Source organism: Bos indicus, chromosome 11 (assembly GCF_029378745.1).
Source record: "Bos indicus isolate NIAB-ARS_2022 breed Sahiwal x Tharparkar chromosome 11, NIAB-ARS_B.indTharparkar_mat_pri_1.0, whole genome shotgun sequence".
Lineage (NCBI taxonomy): Eukaryota > Metazoa > Chordata > Mammalia > Artiodactyla > Bovidae > Bos > Bos indicus.
The window spans coordinates 19,355,046-19,375,352 of NC_091770.1; the positions used below are offsets into that span (position 1 = coordinate 19,355,046).

Sequence of the window (20,307 nt, forward strand, 5' to 3'; positions counted from 1 at the left end):
CCACAGGAGAAGGGAACAGCAAACGACCTCAGTATTCTTGCCTTGAGAACCCCATGAACAGTATGAAAAGGCAAAATGATAGGACACTGAAAGATGAACCCCCCAGGTCAATAGGTGCCCAATATGCTACTGGAGATCAGTGGAGAACTAACTCCAGAAAGAATGAAGAGACAGAGCCAAAGCAAAAATAATACCCAGTTGTAGATGTGACTGGTGATCGAAGCAAGGTCCGATGCTGTAAAGAGCAATATTGCATAGGAACCTGGAATGTTAGGTCCATGAATCAAGGCAAACTGGAAGTGGTCAAACAAGAGATGGCAAAAGCGAACATCGACATTTTAGGAATCAGTGAACTAGAATGGACTGGAATGAGTGAATTTAATTCAGATGACCATTATATCTACTACTGTGGGCAAGAATCCCATAGAAGAAATGGAGTAGCCATCATGGTCAACAAAGGAGTCCAAAATGCAGTACTTGGATGCAATCTCAAAAACGACAGAATGATCTCTGTTCATTTCCAAGGCAAATTATTCAATATCACAGTAATCCAAGTCTATGCCCTGACCAGTAACGCTGAAGAAGCTGAATGGTTCTATGAAGACCTACAAGACCATTTAGAATTAACACCCAAAAAAGATGTCCCTTTCATTATATGGGACTGGAATGCAAAAGTCAAGAAACACCTGGAGTAACTTTCAAATTTGGCCTTGGAGTACAGAATGAAGCAGGGCAAAGGCTAATAGAGTTTTGCCAAGAGAACACACTGGTCATAGCAAACACCCTCCTCCAGCAACACAAGAGAAGACTCTTCACATGGACATCACCAGATGGTCAACACCAAAATCAGGCTGACAATATTCTTTGCAGCCAAAGATGGAGAAGCTCTATACAGGCAGCAAAAACAAGACCAGGAGCTGACTGTGGCTCAGATCATGAACTCCTTATTGCCAAATTCAGACTGAAATTGAAGAAAGTGGGGAAAACCACTAGAGCATTCAAGTATGACCTAAATTAAATCCCTTATGATTATATGATTATAGTGAGAAATAGATTTAAGGGACTAGATCTGATAGAGTGCCTGATGAACTATGGACGGAGGTTCATGACATTGTACAGGAGACAGGGATCAAGACCATCCCCAAGAAAAAGAGATGCAAAAGAGCAAAATGGCTGTCTGAGGAGGCCTTACAAATAGCTGTGAAAAGAAAAGAAGCAAAAAGCAAAGGAGGAAAGGAAAGATATACCCAATTGAATGCAGAGTTCCAAAGAATAGCAAGGAGATATAAGAAAGCCTTCCTCAGCAATCAATGTAAGGAAATAGAGGAAAACAACAGAATGGGAAAGACTAGAGATCTCTTCAAGAAAATTAGAGATAACAAGGGAACATTTCATGCAAAGATGGGCTCAATAAAGGACAAAAATGGTATGGACCTAACAGAAGATATTAAGAAGAGGTCGCAAGAATACACAGAAGAACTGTACAAAACAGATCTTCATGACCCAGATAATCACGTTGGTTTGATCACTCACCTAGAGCCAGACATCCTGAAATGTGAAGTCAAGTGAGCCTTAGGAAGCATCACTATGAACAAAGGTAGTGGAGGTGATGGAATTCCAGTTGAGCTATTTCAAATACTAAAAGATTTGCTGTGAAAGTGCTGCACCCAATATGCCAGCCAATTTGGAAAACTCAGCAGTGGCCACAGGACTGGAAAAGGTCAGTTTTCATTCCAGTCCCAAAGAAAGGCAATGCCAAAGAATGCTCAAACTACCGCACAATTACACTCATCTCACATGCTAGCAAAGTAATGCTCAAAACTCTCCAAGCCAGGCTTCAGCAATACGTGAACCATGAACTTCCAGATGTTCAAGCTGGTTTTAGAAAAGGCAGAGAAACAAGAGATCAAATTGCCAACATCTGCTAGATCATTGAAAAAGCAAGAGAGTTCCAGAAAAACATCAATTTCTGCTTTATTGACTATGCCAAAGCCTTTGACTGTGTAGATCACAACAGGCTGTGCAAAATTCTGAAAGAGATGGGAATACCACACCACGTGACTTCCCTCTTGAGAAATCTGTATGCAGGTCAGGAAGCAACAGTTAGAACTGGACATGGAAGAATGGACTGGTTCCAAATAGGAAAAGGAGTTCATCAAGGCTGTATATTGTCACCCTGCTTATTTAACTCATATGCAGAGTACATCATGAGAAACGCTGGACTGGAAGAAGCATAAGCTGGAATCAAGATTGCTGGGAGAAATATCAGTAACCTCAGATATGCAGACACCACTCTTATGGCAGTAGGTTAAGAAGAACTAAAGAGCCTCTTGATAAGAGTGAAAGAGGAAAGTGAAAAAGCTGGCTTAAAGCTCAACATCCAGAAAACTAAGATCATGGCATCTGGTCCCATCACTTCATGGCAAATAGAAAACATTGGAAACAGTGGCTGACTTTACTTTTTGGGGCTCCAAAATCACTACAGATGGTGACTGCAGCCATGAAATTAAAAGACGCTTACTCCTTGGAAGGAAAGTTATGACCAACCTAGATAGCATACTAAAAAGCAGAGACATAACTTTGTCAACAAAGGTCTGTCTAGTCAAGGCTATGGTTTTTCATGTGGTCATTAGGGATGTGAGAGTTAGAGTACAAAGAAAGCTGAGCGCTGAAGAATTGATGCTTCTGAACTGTGGTGTTGGAGAAGACTCTTGAGAGTCCCTTTGGCTGCAAGGAGATCCAACCAATCCATCCTAAAGGAAATCAGTCCTGAGTGTTCAATGGAAGGACTGATGTTGAAGCTGAAACTCCCAATACTTTGGCCACCTGATGTGAAGAGCTGACTCATTTGAAAAGACCCTCATGCTGTGAAGGACTGAGGGCAGGAGGAAAAAGGGACGACAGAGGATGAGATGGTTGGATGGCATCACCGACTCAATGGAAATGAGTTTGGGAGAACTCTGGGAGTTGGTGATGGACAGGGAGGCCTGGTGCACTGCATTCCATGCGATCACAAAGTGTTGGACACGTCTGAGTGTCTGAACTGAAGGATTATGATTCTGCAAAATGACAAATAATTCATGTTAAAAAAAGTTTTTATTTAAATGAGTGGCTATTAAAAAAAACTATCCAAAATAACCAGTTATTCGGATCTCTTTTTAACTGCTCAAACAAGTTTTCAAACTGAACTTGGTGGTGATTCTTTCTGAATTCTGGTCAGAAAAAAAAAAAAAAGAGTAGACCCCTTGACTGTAGAGAGGGCTCTGCTAGGATGAAGAGTTCTTTGGGAAAGAGGAGCATGCAATAGTCCCCTGTACTTCAGTTTCTCCTAGTATCTGCCTGCTCTAATTTCTCTCACTTCTTTTTCCTGTCTGATTCATGTGGCCCATGCCTGCTTCCACTTTTCCTGACTCCAAACTTTACTCCCTAGATTTAAAGTCTAGTCAAGACAGGGTTGGGGAAACAGCCAATCGCACAAGTTGGGTCATAAGGAATTTCATTATCTGAGATTTTTCTTGACTCCAGAAGTTAAATCTAAATCCCAGTCTTCTGATAGGTAGGGAAATATCTTCTATTATTTACTATTATTATCATCACTATTATTTTCTTTTGGCTGAAAATAGCTACTGAATTTCAATTTCAAATTTAAACTTTATATTATTTAGTTCTAATAATTTAATTGAATGAAATTTAATTTTTAAATTAAATTGATTTTAAATTTGTAAGTGGCTGATGTTTAGAGAAATAAACACTTAAAATCTAAAATAAGGATTGCTTTAACAAATCTAAGTATTTAACACAGGAAGGTAATAAAATGATACTACAGATCTGAAGCTGTAGTAAAACTTCTCTTGGAATATAGATGGTGATCAACTTAAGATTCTATTTCTCTAAGCAAAGATAAACTTTTAACAAACACATTCCTATTCTTTCTCATCAACTCATCCCTCTCTTCTCTACCCTTTTTCTTTTTAATTTTCCAGTAAATGACAGCTCTACTCAACAGATTTTTTTCTTTTTCTTTTTAAATAACTATGGTGCCCCCGTTTCTAAGGCAGCAACTGAATTTCAAACAATTAATGTAATCTTCATTACTATAAAAAGAGCTGTGGCAGAGCAGGTCGAGGTGTGGTAGGAAGAGAAGAACATTTTTAACATTTTTATAAACTGGCTATTCCTGCTGGCTATTCAACATACTGGTCTCCCAGGTGGAGCCTTTTCTCAGCAGAAACCCAATCTTCATTTAGGCTTGAACTGCTCAGGACAGCACCTCCCACCCCAAACTCCCATCTGATATTCCATTAACATCAATAAAGTCAGTTCTCTAAAGAATTCAAGTATATATTGTTTTCTTATAAACATGATGTGGGGTACAAATCTGGGCACTGTACTAGAAACATAAGAAAAATGAATGAGGTTGAAGAGGTTCAGTGTATTTTTGTTTTTTCAAGACTATGTGCCCTTAAATGTTTTCAAAAAAGCTGTAACTTACATTGCATGTACTGTATTTCTCTTCCTCTACTCAGTAGGCCCTCAATATGCTACTGTTGTTCAATACGTGTTAATTTTAGCACTGGCAGTTGTTCCCTGTGATGGAAAATTCTACCATTATCTATGTTATCTCCTGGCCCAGATTTCCCCCCAGCTGCAGGACATGAAGTAACAAGGGGATGGTTTGGACCAGCTCATAGACAGTTTCACACGAACTCATAATGTGTAACTTTACTACCCATGAGCTGACTATATTCAAGCTTAAAGAGCCGATACGTACATTTTCATTATAGGAGAAAAGGACAATTTAAATAATACAGTGTTTAGTATAGTAGATGACAGTAACTAAATAAATGCTGCAACATTTCTATGAGAATGTAGCCAGATTAAAACATGAAGAGTACAAACTAGTTAGAAGGTGAAATGGAGCTTTCAGCAAATTTCAAACACCTGAGGAAAAAATACTATGGTGCCTCTGATATTCTGAAAGAAGTCCTATATAGCTGACATGTAAAGAACAACAGAAATTAATAACTGTTATTTTTACACCTGGTACTTATTAAGCACTTAAGAAAAATAATGCATTTTATATGCATTAACTTGATCCTTATAATGTCCCTATGTGGAAGTACACAGATTATTTTCATCTGACATGTAGGCATACCACATATGGTTATAAGACCAGATGAAATAAAAGGGCGAGGTGAAGTAGGCAGGGGTCAGATTATGAAGGGGCCTAAGAGTACTTTATGGAATTGGTCTTTATGGTACAGTAATCAGCGGAAGAGTTTTCAGAAAGGCATCAGATTCGAAAATATAAAGATCATTTCAGTTTCTGCATGAGAAATACAATATTAGCTGACATGTCTAAATCGTTTTCTAAGGGTCAGGCACTGTTTTAAGGGCCTTTGCAAGTATTGACTCATTTAACCTACAGCTACTCTATAAAATAATAATTATTATTTTTCTCATTTTACAAATATAGAAACAAGTGACTTGCTCAAGTTCACACAGGTTGTAGGTGACAGGTTCCAATCCAGGCAGACTGACCCTACCATCCACAGCCCCCATTTTGCTACATTGCAATCAACCGTGGTGTTGGACTAAGATGGTGATAATGGCAGTAAAGACACGTGGAGGTATTCAGGAAACTTGGTGCATAGTGAGGGAGAACGTGGGACGTGTCAGAGATGATACCAAAATTTATGAACCGCTTACTTATCAGTATAAGAGTTGTGTTGGAGTATAACGCCAGTATAAGAGTTAGCTGTAGATCATGAGTTGAGAAGCAGGTTTTAGGTAAGGAGGTAAAGAGTCCAATTTTAAGTTGAGGAGTTTCTGAGAACCAATGTCAGGTAGTCACATATGGAATCTGAAGAGTAGAAGCCAGGCTAGGCTCCGGACAAGCCTACAAAGGAATCCTTGATTATTATCCTCTATTACACCTTGTTTCGTACCTTTCTTTCCTTGTGATCACAACCTGAGATTATTTTCTCTCCCTCCCCAGGCAGAATGTAAACATATGGTAGATTCTTTGCCTGACTGTTCTTTATTGTATTTCCAATGCCTGCCACATCGTAGCGTCCCATTAATAACTGAATGGGGCAACGCATGAACAACAGACATTACACAATCTTATTACAAAATCTTTAACAGGGATTCAAGTCCTCTTCGTGTGTGTCCAGTGTCAAGGGATGCACTATCACAAGGCAATCATTTCTCAACAGGCAATCATTTCTCTCAGAAAATTCTTTTAAGTTCTATTCCAAACCACTTATTTGAAACATTGTCCTATTGCTGTGGTCCATGGTCTGACTCTCCTATCTGATGGTTAACGATCATGTTGCTCTTTCTTACCCTCAGTACCTCTGTATCACTTGGCTTGGATACACACCATTCTGTCACTGCTCTTGACATGTGGCCCATGAAGGTGATTCTTCAACCCCCTCAGTCCAGCCTCCCCCTGCATACACACAGAAGGCCCACAGTGTATAGGGCAGGACTGTCAATTTCTTTGTTTTAAGAAGTATATTTTTACTATACAGCAATTTCATTAGGTCTTTCTTACTCACTTTGTAATGATTTACAGCTAACTAAAATGCCATTTTAAAAAACGTTTAGCTATATCAAAATATTGGGGAGATTTAAGTGCACTCCAAGGCATTTTCTTGGAATCTGGTAAACAATAACCCAGTTTTATTTTCACATCTCTTATTTCAAAAAGCAGAGCTTTCTAAGATTCAGCAATGCATATCAAAATTCAAAACTGTCATATCTTTACCCCTTTAAGAAATCTAAACCAAGGAAATAATCTACAAACTTTCATTTTTAAAAAGCCAAATGCAGCATTACTTATTTTAATATAAACACTAGAAGCCAAGTACCATACATAGCACAGGATGATGGCCAAGTCAGTAACAGTACATTTATTATTTAGTAGGTATCTAAAAGATGGTTACTAAATCTATCCTATATTATTATTAGAGTAATTCTATGAAAAAAATGACATAAAATAAGTGGATACAACAGCCTACCTATAGGACGTGATTACAAATGTGGAAGAGAATGGATTAAAATATCAACAATGATTTGGCCTGTGTGGTGAATTGTGGTAATTTTCCCCAAAATTTAATAAACAAACAGTGTACGATTTCATTTATATGAAATGTTCATATTTAATATGAGAATTGACAGAAAGTAAGCTCGGGGGATTACAAATGTTTAAGAGAATGGATTAAAATATCAACAATGATTTGGCCTGTGTGGTGAATTGTGGTAATTTTCCCCAAATTTTAATAAATCAAATTTTATAATTAAAATTAACTTACAATAATGTATAAAATTGATTTTCCTTTGATCTCTGACTGCTTTTATGTTCATTAGACAAGATTAAGGGACTTTTCTATTTCACAAATGAGAGATATTTTCTTATATCATAATAAATAAGTTGGGCAGTGAAACAAATTAATAAATATAATTCATCAAACAGATCTTCCTTTTATAGATATGATCATAGAAAACTAGAGGTTAAGTTGTCAGTGGCTCAGAAGAGTTGAGAGAAAGTATAAAGATGTACTGGGGAGAGGAAAGGGAGAAAAATAAAGATGGAAGGAGAGAAGGAAAAGAGAGAGAATCATTGCTACTTTATGATGTAGTATATTCCCCAAAGCAGGAAATGATGGGGAAAGCCTGGGAGGTACAAAGCCCAGCAGAAAACAGCCAAGGGAGAGATAAACATACTTCATAAATAGATGAATGAAAAGGGTTATGTGCACAAAAACAAGGAGACTGGAAAACAGTTAAACACAGAGTTCCCACTGAGCCAGCAATTCCACGAATGCAGCAATTCCAGGCGAAATGAAAAACAAGAGCAACACAAATACTTGTATACAATTGTTTACAGCAGCACTATTTGTAATACACAAAAAATGAAAACAACACAAACGCCCATCAACTAATGAATGGATAAATAAAATATAAACAGAAAGGAACAGTATTCAACCATTAAAAAGGATGCAGTACTGATGCATGCTACCACATGCATGAACCTTAAAAATGTTAAGTCAAGAAGTCAGTCACAAACAGTGTACGATTTCATTTATATGAAATGTTCATATTTAACATGAGAATTTATAGAAAGTAAGCTCGGGGGAAGCAGAGAACTTGTGGGGCAATAGCTAAATGGTGTCAGATTTCTTTTTGGGATAATGAAAATGTTGACAATTCATTGTGGTGATGGTTATACTACTCTGTGAACATACTAAAAACTACTGAATTACACATTTAATATGGGTGAATTGTATGGTATGTGAATAATATCTCAATAAAGTGTTACCAAAAAACCTCTAAAAAACAAACAGAATAGCTTTGAAAAAGCAGGTATAAAATGAAAAAACAAAAAACCTTGCAGAAGTAAAAGTCAGTAAGAAAATAAATGAGAGAACACACCTATCTGAGGTCTAAAGACTACATGAGGAAGGCAAGGCTACATCAGCTGCCAATTGGTGAGGGTCTGAGAGAGAATAAGTAGGAGGTAGTAGGTGATGACCGGAGAAGGCGATGGCACCCCACTCCAGTACTCTTGCCTAGAAAATCCCATGGATGGAGGAGCCTGGTAGGCTGCAGCCCATGGGGTCGCGAAGAGTCGGACACGACTGAGCGACTTCACTTTCACTTTTCACTTTCATGCACTGGAGAAGGAAATGGCAACCCACTCCAGTGTTCTTGCCTGGAGACTCCCAGGGACAGGGGAGCCTGGTGGGCTGCCGTCTATGGGGTGGCACAGAGTCGGACACGACTGACGCGACTTAGCAGCAGCAGCAGCAGCAGCAGTAGGTGATGACAAGGTATGTATTTGGAACGTTCAGAAAGGTTCAGTCTACATTACACATCTGGTAAAACTTGGTGTTTAAAGTGTGCTAAACAGTATGGCAAACATTCATTCATCAATTATCTATTTGATGTGGTAAAATTCCCACTGCATGAGAGACTGGCGTAACTACGACTAATTCATTTTTGTATGCCCTCCAGCACTTAGCTCGATGCCGTCTACATAGTAGGCACTCAATATTAATATTTGATGAATGAAACCAACCAGAGCCAGAACTCAAGGCTCTGTAATTACAAAGCATAAGTGAGCCATTAAAAAATTGCAGCCATTAAAAAATTGCAGCCATTAAAAAAAACAGAACATTATTCCATATTTGAATCATTTTAATGGATCTTTAAATGAGAGTTTTCATTCAGTTAACTAAAATATACACAAGCATAATTTAGTAATCTAATATGAAAGCAAGAAGATCTAGCAGAAAGGTAAGGACTTTCTGAGAAATGCTAAGAAAATGTAACTTTATTCTTAATATATACACCATGAAACAGACACTTCACATTATTTTGTTTCTTCAAAATTTAAATTCTGCTTGCTTTTCAGTTAATTTTTTTTGGTAACAGATGCTATTGAATATACCATTTTTTTCCTGACAATAACAACAGGCCGCCCAACTACATGATACAATATTTTGCATTTAATTTAAAAGATTATGGCTTAGTGTTTAAAAAATAAATTAATTAATAAAAGAGAAACATTATTAGGAGAAAAAATGAAAGCACATTCACCACAATAAAAAAAAATCATTCCTTCAAAATTAGAAACCAGTATGAGCATTATTTCACTTACCCTACCTCGGAAGCATATAATTCCTGTGTATAAATAAAGTTGAACCTATAGACTGGAATGATACTGACAATATAAACAAAAATAAATGGAATTGCACATTAAAAGAAACTTGTTTTTAGCTTAATTGTTGGTGCAGAGTGCACGGTTGGGGCTGGCTGCCTGGTGGCCACTTTAGCCTTACTAGCTTGACTTGCTCTAACAGCAGTTTCCAGACGTACTTTCAGCTCAGGAGCTGCTCCCATTACTGTCTTGAAAGCGTGTGGATACAGAGGTCCAATATGCATTAAATTCTGGAGTGCAAACTCATGGAGATCTTTGGAAGCTGTGCTTGCTGAGGCAAAAGAATTTTCATCCAGCAGGTAAGAGATCAAAGTGGGAACTAAAAGAGCAAGTAATTGGACTCCTGCAAATAACAAAGATAAAGTCTGAAGATGCTCATGAATCTGAAAATTACAGTAAACCTTTATTTAACCCTAGGCAATTACCACAGTAGTCTGAATTATAATAAAACACAAGTAAATGTGCCCAATCTATTTTAGACCTCAATAATTATTCATTATTAATATTGAATATTTATTAATTCTCCAAGCCACGTTAGCATAGGAAATCAGGTTTGATTTCCTGTTAAGACTGTATATTTTGCATTTATACTAATTGTTTTATTTTAAAAAATACTGGCTAAAAGGTAAAAATGAAGAATTTTACAAAGGCCACTGGTAAAATGTATTTTGAGAATAAAATTGTGAAAATTCCAAGGGTATTCCAGAATAGGAAGGTTGGAAGTTTAATGCAACAAGGAACAGAAACCTGAAGCATTCATTAGGAGGAAGAAACCATCAAAGCATGAGCTAATGTATACATTAATGTGATGACAACCATTTCCCTTTGGTTTGTGCACGGCAGTTAGCCTCAGATTTAGTATTAATTTTCAAAAAGTGACGACTGCCTATTCTACCTCTTGGAAGTCTTACTATAGTACAAAACATCTGAGTAAAGCAGTCCTTTAAAAAATGAAATCATTGTGGTGCTTACTGTTGATATAGCCCATTAATACTAAATACTAGAAACTGGTTTGAGAATTGAAGCTACATTGCCTCAGTTATTTCATACTTTAAATTAATTGGCTCTTACATGGAAAATTAAAGGGTTATTTATTAAATGAACCTTGTTAAATCTAACTATTAAACTATATTTAATTTCATGAATAATACATGAATATATTCTTGCTGTTAAAAGAATTCAAACAATAGAGAATTATTTGAAAAAGTATAAGACTCTCTTCCCTACCTAAATTAGAACACCTGTTCAGGAATTGATCCCAAGAGTCAACTCAAGTCAGACATAATTTAATACTAACTATGCAAAAGTCAATAAGCTCAATGTTGAGATTATGAAATGAATAAGATTTAGTCTGTATGTTTATGGAATTTACACTGAGTAAAATACAAATAAAGACAAAATTATGTTGAGTCACCAAACATGGACCATGATGTCAGCCATAACATTTCTATCCAAATAATCTGTTAACATCTAGTTTCAACTAAACTTATAAGCTCCTCCCAAACACCTCTTCTTCCTGAACTTTTCAATTTTAAGACGGCTTCCATGCTTCTTCCAAGTTACACAGTAATATTTGGCTCTTCTCTTTCTCTTGTCCCTATAACCTACACTCATCAAGTCAGATAAATTTTTTTTCCACAATCACTTCTATACTCTTCTCTTCCACTGCAGTAATTCTGGATTATCATTTTATAGGGAACTTATCAGCAATAGCTTTTTTAAAATCTCCACTACCTTTCTAACATCTGTGAAATTCTTTCAAGAGAAGAGGAAAAATTTTATGATAGAAAAACTGATGCAATTTTTACCCAGAGAATAATCTGGCAATATATATTAAAAGTCTTAAAAATGTGCCTTCCTTTCAACCCAATAATTTCACTTAAAAAAATTATCTGATAGAAGTAACACACAGGAGGAGATGGCCCTTCATCTTTTAAACTCTGTTTTGGACTATGGGGATAAATGATCATGGGCCTGGCAAGGCATTTAAGAACATCCGTCCCACTGCTACCACCATTTGTGAAAAATGGAAGGTTCCACTAATCAGATACCACATTTTCGAGTTCTGTTAAGACCCCAGAGGAATGACTCTAGTTATACTGTTAAATTCTACTTCTATTGTTTTTTATTCTGTTAATGCAAATTTACTTCATTTAAAAAAAACATAGAATGATCACAGATAATAAAACGTCAATTTTTAAAAAAAATAAGTGTGCAAAGATATCTGTATAAGAACATTCGTTTCAATTATTGATGATCTTAAAAAACTGGAAACAGCTTAAGAATTCAATCATAAGGTACTAGTTTAAAAAGTACAGTCTTTCTGTAACGATTAGAAGTCATATTTTTGAAGATAAATTTTAGATTGTGATGAAATCTAGGCTTAGGGAACAAAGAGGAGTAAGTATTAAGTTGCATAAGTCTCTGGTTAAATGGATGTATATGGTAGTTTTTCATTAAATTAAAAAACAATAATTTTAAATTCTGTAGTATTTTAATACTGATGTTTAGCATGAATACTAATCTGGTCCTATTTATTAAAAAGCTTTTATATATCTCTTACAAATACCAAAATGTGTTATTCTTAAAAATATATTAAACAGCCATATTTTCCCTAGTTCTTAAAAAGTACCTTCCTAGAAGAAAAGATCCATGGGTTGAAATGCATCCGTAATTCATTTTAAACTCTTGCTCTTAAATATAAATCAATTCAATTTTGTTAGCAACATAGGCAAAAACATTAAGCTTTGACATAGTAACAACCTTTAGAAAATTTACTGCTGCAATGGCCTTTTGCAAGTAGCAAATAAGATTAATATGTAATACAAATCTTCATTTTAGACTAGTGGCTTTTTAGAGGAAAATACTTACTGTTCTGTTCTTCCCCAAGAGCAACCAATGTTTCAAGAACTTTGATTCCTTCTTGAACAGCTAAGAGTTCTGTACTACTGCCTGGTCTGTTTCTTTCAACAGCTTTTAGCTTTTCAACTACTATTGGAGCTAAGGAATGGATATAAGGAGTTGAAAGGGCCCGATTTGAATGTTGAAAAACTGAGAGGAGAAGCTGGTAGCATTTGGCTTGAACCTATAAAAGAAAATAATTTTATTAATTTACATGTGTGACAGTTCTTATTTGCTCTACAATCACATTGCATCTTAATATGTATGGAAAACAAGCAATACTGCAGGATGAAAACAGAAATGTGATGAATTAATGTCATTTCTACTTATAGAAATGGAATAATAAAACTTCTAATATGCTAACTAAATAAAACTAAAATTAATCAAACATTCCTTATATGTTAGCTCCCAAATTACCACTGCTTATATAATTTTTATATTTCTTTACTGTGTAAGAAATTAGACAACAGGAATTCTAATTTTTGTTTTTAATTCTTTCTTTAGTTTACAACTGTCCCTCTCACCCTCGTCCAAGGTAAGGAGCAATGACTGCGCTTTGCTGGAGCAGCCGTGAAGAGATACCCCACATCCAAGGTAAGAGAAACCCAAGTAAGACGGTAGGTATTGCAAGAGGGCATCAGAGAGCAAACACACTAAAACCTTACTCACAGAAAACTAGTCAATCTAATCACACTAGGACCACAGCTTTGTCTAACTCAATGAAACTAAGCCATGCCCGTGGGGCAACCCAAGAAGGGCGGGTCATGGTGGAGAGATTTGACAGAATGTGCTCCACTGGAGAAGGGAATGGCAAACCACTTCAGTATTGCCTTGAGAACCCCATGAACAGTATGAAAAGGCAAAATGATAGGATACTGAAAGAGAAACTCCCCAGGTCAGTAGGTGCCCAATATGCTACTGAAGATCAGTGGAGAAATAACTCCAGAAAGAATGAAGGGATGGAGACAAAGCAAAAACAATACCCAGCTGCGGATGTGACTGGTGATAGAAGCAAGGTCCGACGCTGTAAAGAGCAATATTGCATAGGAACCTGGAATGTCAGGTCCATGAATCAAGGCAAATTGGAAGTGGTCAAACAAGAGATAGCAAGAGTGAACGTTGACATTCTAGGAATCAGCGAACTCAAATGGACTGGAATGGGTGAATTTAACTCAGATGACCATTATATATACTACTGCGGGCAGGAATTCCTCAGAAGAAATGGAGTAGCCATCATGGTCAACAAAAGAGTCTAAAATGCAGTACTTGGATGCAATCTCAAAAACGACAGAATGATCTCTGTTCGTTTCCAAGGCAAACCATTCAGTATCACAGTAATCCAAGTCTATGCCCCAACCAGTAACGCTGAAGAAGCTGAAGTTGAACGGTTCTATGAAGACCTACAAGACCTTTTAGAACTAACACCCAAAAAAGATGTCCTTTTCATTATAGGGGACTGGAATGCAAAAGTAGGAAGTCAAGAAACACCTGGAGTAGCAGGCAAATTTGGCCTTGGAATACGGAATGAAGCAGGGCAAAGACTGATAGAGTTTTGCCAAGAAAATGCACTGGTCATAACAAACACCCTCTTCCAACAACACAAGAGAAGACTCTATACATGGACATCACCAGATGGTCAACACAGAAACCAGACTGATTATATTCTTTGCAGCCAAAGATGGAGAAGCTCTATACAGTCAGCAAAAACAAGACCAGGAACTGACTGTGGCTCAGACCATGAACTCCTTATTGCCAAATTCAGACTTAAATTGAAGAAAGTAGGGAAAACCACTAGACCATTCAGGTATGACCTAAATCAAATCCCTTATGATTATACAGTGGAAGTGAGAAACAGATTTAAGGGCCTAGATCTGATAGACAGAGTGCCTGATGAACTATGGAATGAGGTTTGTGACACTGTACAGGAGACAGGGATCAAGACCATCCCCACAGAAAAGAAATGCAAAAAAGCAAAATGGCTGTCTGGGGAGGCCTTCAAATAGCTGTGAAAAGAAGAGAAGCGAAAAACAAAGGAGAAAAGGAAAGATATAAACATCTGAATGCAGAGTTTCAAAGAATAGCAAGAGTTAAGAAAGCCTTCTTCGGCGATCAATGCAAAGAAATAGAGGAAAACAACAGAATGGGAAAGACTAGGGATTTCTTCAAGAAAATCAGAGATACCAAAGGAACATTTCCTGCAAAGATGAGCTCGATAAAGGACAGAAATGGTATGGACCTAACAGAAGCAGAAGATATTAAGAAGAGATGGCAAGAATACACAGAAGAACTGTACAAAAAAGAGCTTCATAACCCAGATAATCACGATGGTGTGATCACTGACCTAGAGCCAGACAACATGGAATATGAAGTCAAGTGGGCCTTAGAAAGCATCACTACGAAAAAGCTAGTAGAGGTGATGGAATTCCAGTTGAGCTATTCCAAATCCTGAAAGATGATGCTGTGAAAGTGCTGCACTCAATATGCCAGCAAATTTGGAAAACTCAGCAGTGGCCACAGGACTGGAAAAGGTCAGTTTTCTTTCCAATCCCAAAGAAAGGCAATGCCAAAGAATGCTCAAACTACCACACAATTGCACTCATCTCACACGCTAGTAAAGTAATGCTCAAAATTCTCCAAGCCAGGCTTCAGCAATACGTGAACCGTGAACTTCCAGATGTTCAAGCTGGTTTTAGAAAAGGCAGAGGAACCAGAGATCAAATTGCCAACATCTGCTGGATCATCGAAAAAGCAAGAGAGTTCCAGAAAAACACCTATTTCTGCTTTACTGACTATGCCAAAGGCTTTGACTGTGTAGATCACAATAAACTGTGGAAAATTCTTCAAGAGATGGGAATACCAGACCACCTGATCTGCCTCTTGAGAAATTTGTATGCAGGTCTGGAAGCAACAGTTAGAACTGGACATGGAACAACAGACTGGTTCCAAATAGGAAAAGGAGTTCATCAAGGCTGTATATCGTCACCCTGTTTATTTAACTTATATGCAGAGTACATCATGAGAAACGCTGGACTAGAAGAAATACAAGCTGGAGTCAAGATTGCTGGGAGAAATATCAATAACCTCAGATATGCAGATGACACCACCCTTATGGCAGAAAGTGAAGAGGAACTAAAAAGCCTCTTGATGAAAGTGAAAGTGGAGAGTGAAAAAGTTGGCTTAAAGCTCAACATTCAGAAAATGAAGATCATGGCATCCGGTCCCACCACTTCATGGGAAATAGATGGGGAAACAGTGGAAACAGTGTCAGACTTTATTTTTCTGGGCTCCAAAATCACTGCAGATGGTGACTGCAGCCATGAAATTAAAAGACGCTTACTCCTTGGAAGGAAAGTTATGACCAACCTAGATAGCACATTCAAAAGCAGAGACATTACTTTGCCAACAAAGGTCCGTCTAGTCAAGTCTATGGTTTTTCCTGTGGTCATGCATGGATGTGAGAATTGGACTGTGAAGAAGGCTGAATGCCGAAGAATTGATGCTTTTGAACTGTAGTGTTGGAGAAGACTCTGGAGAGTCCCTTGGACTCCAAGGAGATCCAACCAGTCCATTCTGAAGGAGATCAGCCCTGGGATTTCTTTGGAAGGACTGATGCTAAAGCTGAAACTCCAGTACTTTGGCCACCTCATGCGAAGAGCTGACTCATTCGAAAAGACTCTGATGCTGGGAGGGATTGGGGGCAGGAGGAGAAGGGGACGACAGAGGATGAGATGGCTGGATGGCATCACTGACTCGATGGACGTGAGTGTGAGTGAACTCCGGGAGTTGGTGATGGACAGGGAGGCCTAGTGTGCTGCGATTCATGGGGTCGCAAAGAGTCAGACACGACTGAGCGACTTATCTGATCTCTCACCTTTTCAGTTCAGTTCAGTCGCTCAGTCGTGTCTGACTCTTTGAGACCCCATGAATCACAGCACGCCAGGCCTCCCTGTCCATCACCAACTCCCGGAGTTCACTCAGACTCACGTCCATCGAGTCAGTGATGCCATCCAGCCATCTCATCCTCTGTCGTCCCCTTCTCCTCCTGCCCCCAATCCCTCCCAGCATCAGAGTCTTTACCAATGAGTCAACTGTTCGCGTGAGGTGACCAAAGTATTGGAGTTTCAGCTTTAGCATCAGTCCTTCCAATGAACACCCAGGACTGATCTCCTTTAGGATGGACTGGTTGGATTTCCTTGCAGTCCAAGGGACTCTCAAGAGTCTTCTCCAGCACCACAGTTCAAAAGCATCAATTCTTCGGCATTCAGCCTTCTTCACAGTCCAACTCTCACATCCATACATGACCACAGGAAAAACCACAGCCTTGACTAGATGCACCTTTGTTGGCAAAGTAATATCTCTGCTTTTCGATGTACTAAGTTGGTCATAACTTTCCTTCAAAGGAATAAGAGTCTTTTACTTTCATGGCTGCAGTGATTTTGGAGCCCCCCAAAATAAAGTCTGATGCTGTTTCCACTGTTTCCCCATCTATTTCCCATGAAGTGATGGGACCAGATGCCATGAACTTCGTTTTCTGAATGGTGAGATTTAAGCCAACTTTTTCTCTCCCCTCTTTCCCTTTCATCAAGATGCTTTTTAGTTCCTCTTCACTTTCTGCCATAAGGGTGGTGTCATCTGCATATCTAAGGTATTGATATTTCTCCTGGCAATCTTGATTCCAACTTGTGCTTCTTCCAGTCCAGCGTTTCTCATGATGTACTCTGCATATAAGTTCCTCTCACCTTAACCTAACATTTTATATGGCTAATATTTGAATGATGTCAAACAAAGCTATAAAATGTATCACACACCTCAATTCCATTTGGATTCTCTGAAAATAAATGCTTAAACCAATTTAAGTGTTCTAGGCTTACAAAGTAGTTCAGTGGCTCCACTTTAGATTAGAAAGACTTCATATTAATAAGAAGCAAAAGAACAAAGAAGGAAGGAAGGTGCATCAACTCACTGATGTAAGGGAACAAAGTGGGAAAAACTGTTTCAGTGCTTCGGTACAAGAGAAGCTACTATAAACATCACTGGACAAAAGAAAAATTCCTGGGGAATATTTTAAAAATACACATCTGTGGACCACACATCTGGAGACTCTGATTCAGGAAGACAGTGGTAGATGTTACTAAATTGCTTTTTCTCCTGATGTTCAATAGGTTTAAGAATCATTTGTTTTGATGCTGACACTACAAAACAACAAAACTTATTTTTTAGAAAAACATTTCTTTAATGTCCTTGGTGTGATTAAGTAAACAGTGAAAAAGAGAAACACATAAAGTCTCTACCAGTATATGCCAGGGTTGAGCAAGTATTTTAGATACTGGGGAATTTCTGCATATATAAATTAACATATACATGTCTCTCCTAAGTTTTAACCAGTGACCTTTTCTAGTTTTCTGGAAAATTCATATAACAAATACTTTTCATTTGATGAATCACAAATTTTTCATGAATCCATCTGAAATTTATCTTATAGAGTGGAAGGTTTACTATTATGTTTTAAGTATAACTTACCCACGGGTCACATGAATTTAACGCATTTTTAAATCTGTAAATGCAGCCATTCTGCAGTGACTGAACTCCTATTATTTCACTACCAGCAGACCACAGGAAAAGTGCAATTGCTGTTAGCATGCTTACTTCATCAGGCACAGGCACAGAATCTTCTGAAATAATAGCAGAAAATTAAAGAAAAAAAGAATTTTCTGAAATATATGAATAATGAAATATTTATATATATATAAATATATAGGATTCCCTGGTAGCTCAGCTGATAAAGAATCCACCTGCAATGCAGGAGACCCCGGTTAGATTCCTGAATTGGGACGATCCCCTGGAGAAGGGATAGGCTACCTACCCCAGTATTCATGGGCTTCCCTGGTGGCTCAGATGGTAAAGAACCCACCTGCAATGCGGGAGAGCTGGGTTCGATGTATGGGTTGGAAAGATCCCCTCGAGGACAGCATGGCAACCCACTGTAGTATTCTTGCCTAGAGAATTCCATGGACAGAGGAGCCTTGTGGGTTATAGTCCATGGGGTCGCAAAGAGTCGGACATGACTGAGCGACTAAGCATAGCACATATATAAATGAAAGCATATATAATTATGACATTTAATGTTTATCTTGTTAAAAATCTACCTTAAAAAGCAAAATATTAACTCCTGATAAAGTTAGAATAGTTTTAGTAACATTAATAAAACTAATTAAAGTTTTCCCCTCCAAATATTAATCTGAAAAAAATTCAGGTAATAAAAGTAGGATATAGTTTGTTTAAAATTCAACAAGGGTAAGGGAAAGAAAATAAAATGTAATATTTTGCCATCCACGGAGAGTTTAAGTTTAATTTCCAGGTTCTTGTTTAATTTCTTCTGGTCTGGGTTAGTCTTTTATATGTAATTATTTATAAACATGATTTTTAATAGATATAATGGACATATAATCCAAATGAGTATATATTTAATATCTTTCCTACTGCCGGATAGTTATATTTATCACTTTTGTATTTTCTTTATTATAAAACAGACTGTAATAAATAAACTTGGACAGAAGTTTTTGATCAAGGTCAGAGTATGAGATCTTAAAAGCTCTTCGTATATTTTGCAGAAATGACTCCCTGAAAGTCTTAACTGTTTTAAATTCCCTTTAGCAAAGTATGAAAATGTTCTCCTGGCATCGATTCCACCTGTACATACATTTTTTGTTAAATGAGTTTTACAAGTAAAAATTTGTATTATTTTGTTTTTATTTCTTTGCTTATATAATAATATGGCCAATTTTTTTATATGCTTGGTGGGCATTTCTATTTCTCTCTTACCATTGCCTGTTCTCTCCTCTTTCTTTGTTGTTGTTGTTTAGTTGCTAAATCATGTTCAACTCTTTTGTGACTCAATGGACTGTAGCTCATCAGGCTCCTTGGTCCATAGGATTTCCCAGGCAAGAACACTGGAGTGAGTTGCCATTTCCTTCTACAGGGCATCTTCCTAACCCAGGGATCTAACCCATATCTCCTGCATTGGCAGGCAGATACTTTACCACTGAACCACCCGAGAAGCTCTTTCTTTCTTATACTGGGTGTTAAATGTTTATAAGATTTTTTTGTACATAAATGATATTAACACTGACATTATTTTCAGTTTTTGATCTTTTTCAGCATTCATTTTGTAAAAAATTTTTTTTTCTAGTTTTATTGAGATTTAATTGAAACACAGTTCAGTTCAGTTAGGTTCAGTTGCTCAGTCGTGTCCGACTCTTTGGGACCCCATGAATCGCAGCACACCAGGCCTCCCTGTCCATCACCAACTCCCGAAATTTACCCAAACTCATGTCCATTGAGTCGGTGACGCCATCCAGCCATCTCATCCTCTGTCATCCCCTTCTCCTCCTGCCCCCAATCCCCTCCCAGCATCAGAGTCTTTTCCAATGAGTCAACTCTTCGCATGAGGTGGCCAAGGTACTGGAGTTTCAGCTTTAGCATCAGTCCTTCCAATGAACACTCAGGACTGGTCTCCTTTAGGATGGACTGGTTGGATCTCCTTGCAGTCCAAGGGACTCTCAAGAGTCTTCTCCAGCACCACACCACAGTTCAAAAGCATCAATTCTTCGGCACTCAGCTTTCTTCACAGTCCAACTCTTACATCCATACATGACCACTGGAAAAACCATAGCCTTGAC

At 37.7% G+C, this 20,307-nt stretch overlaps 1 protein-coding gene across 4 annotated transcripts in view; it reads right to left on the bottom strand.

Annotated features, from left to right (window-relative positions):
* Positions 1-9,183: 9,183 nt before the first annotated feature.
* Positions 9,184-20,307, bottom strand: part of HEATR5B (HEAT repeat containing 5B) — a 102,520-nt gene continuing 91,396 nt past the window's right edge. For 3 of the 4 annotated variants that reach the window (XM_019969987.2, XM_019969988.2, XM_019969990.2), the window contains 3 exons: positions 18,149-18,300; positions 12,599-12,812; positions 9,184-10,070 (listed from right to left, as the gene is read on the bottom strand). In XM_019969987.2, coding sequence (XP_019825546.2) covers positions 9,766-10,070; positions 12,599-12,812; positions 18,149-18,300 — 671 coding nt within the window. In that variant the 3' untranslated portion in view covers positions 9,184-9,765. The remainder of the gene's footprint in view (positions 10,071-12,598; positions 12,813-18,148; positions 18,301-20,307) is intronic. The other variant, XM_019969989.2, reaches the window with a different exon arrangement.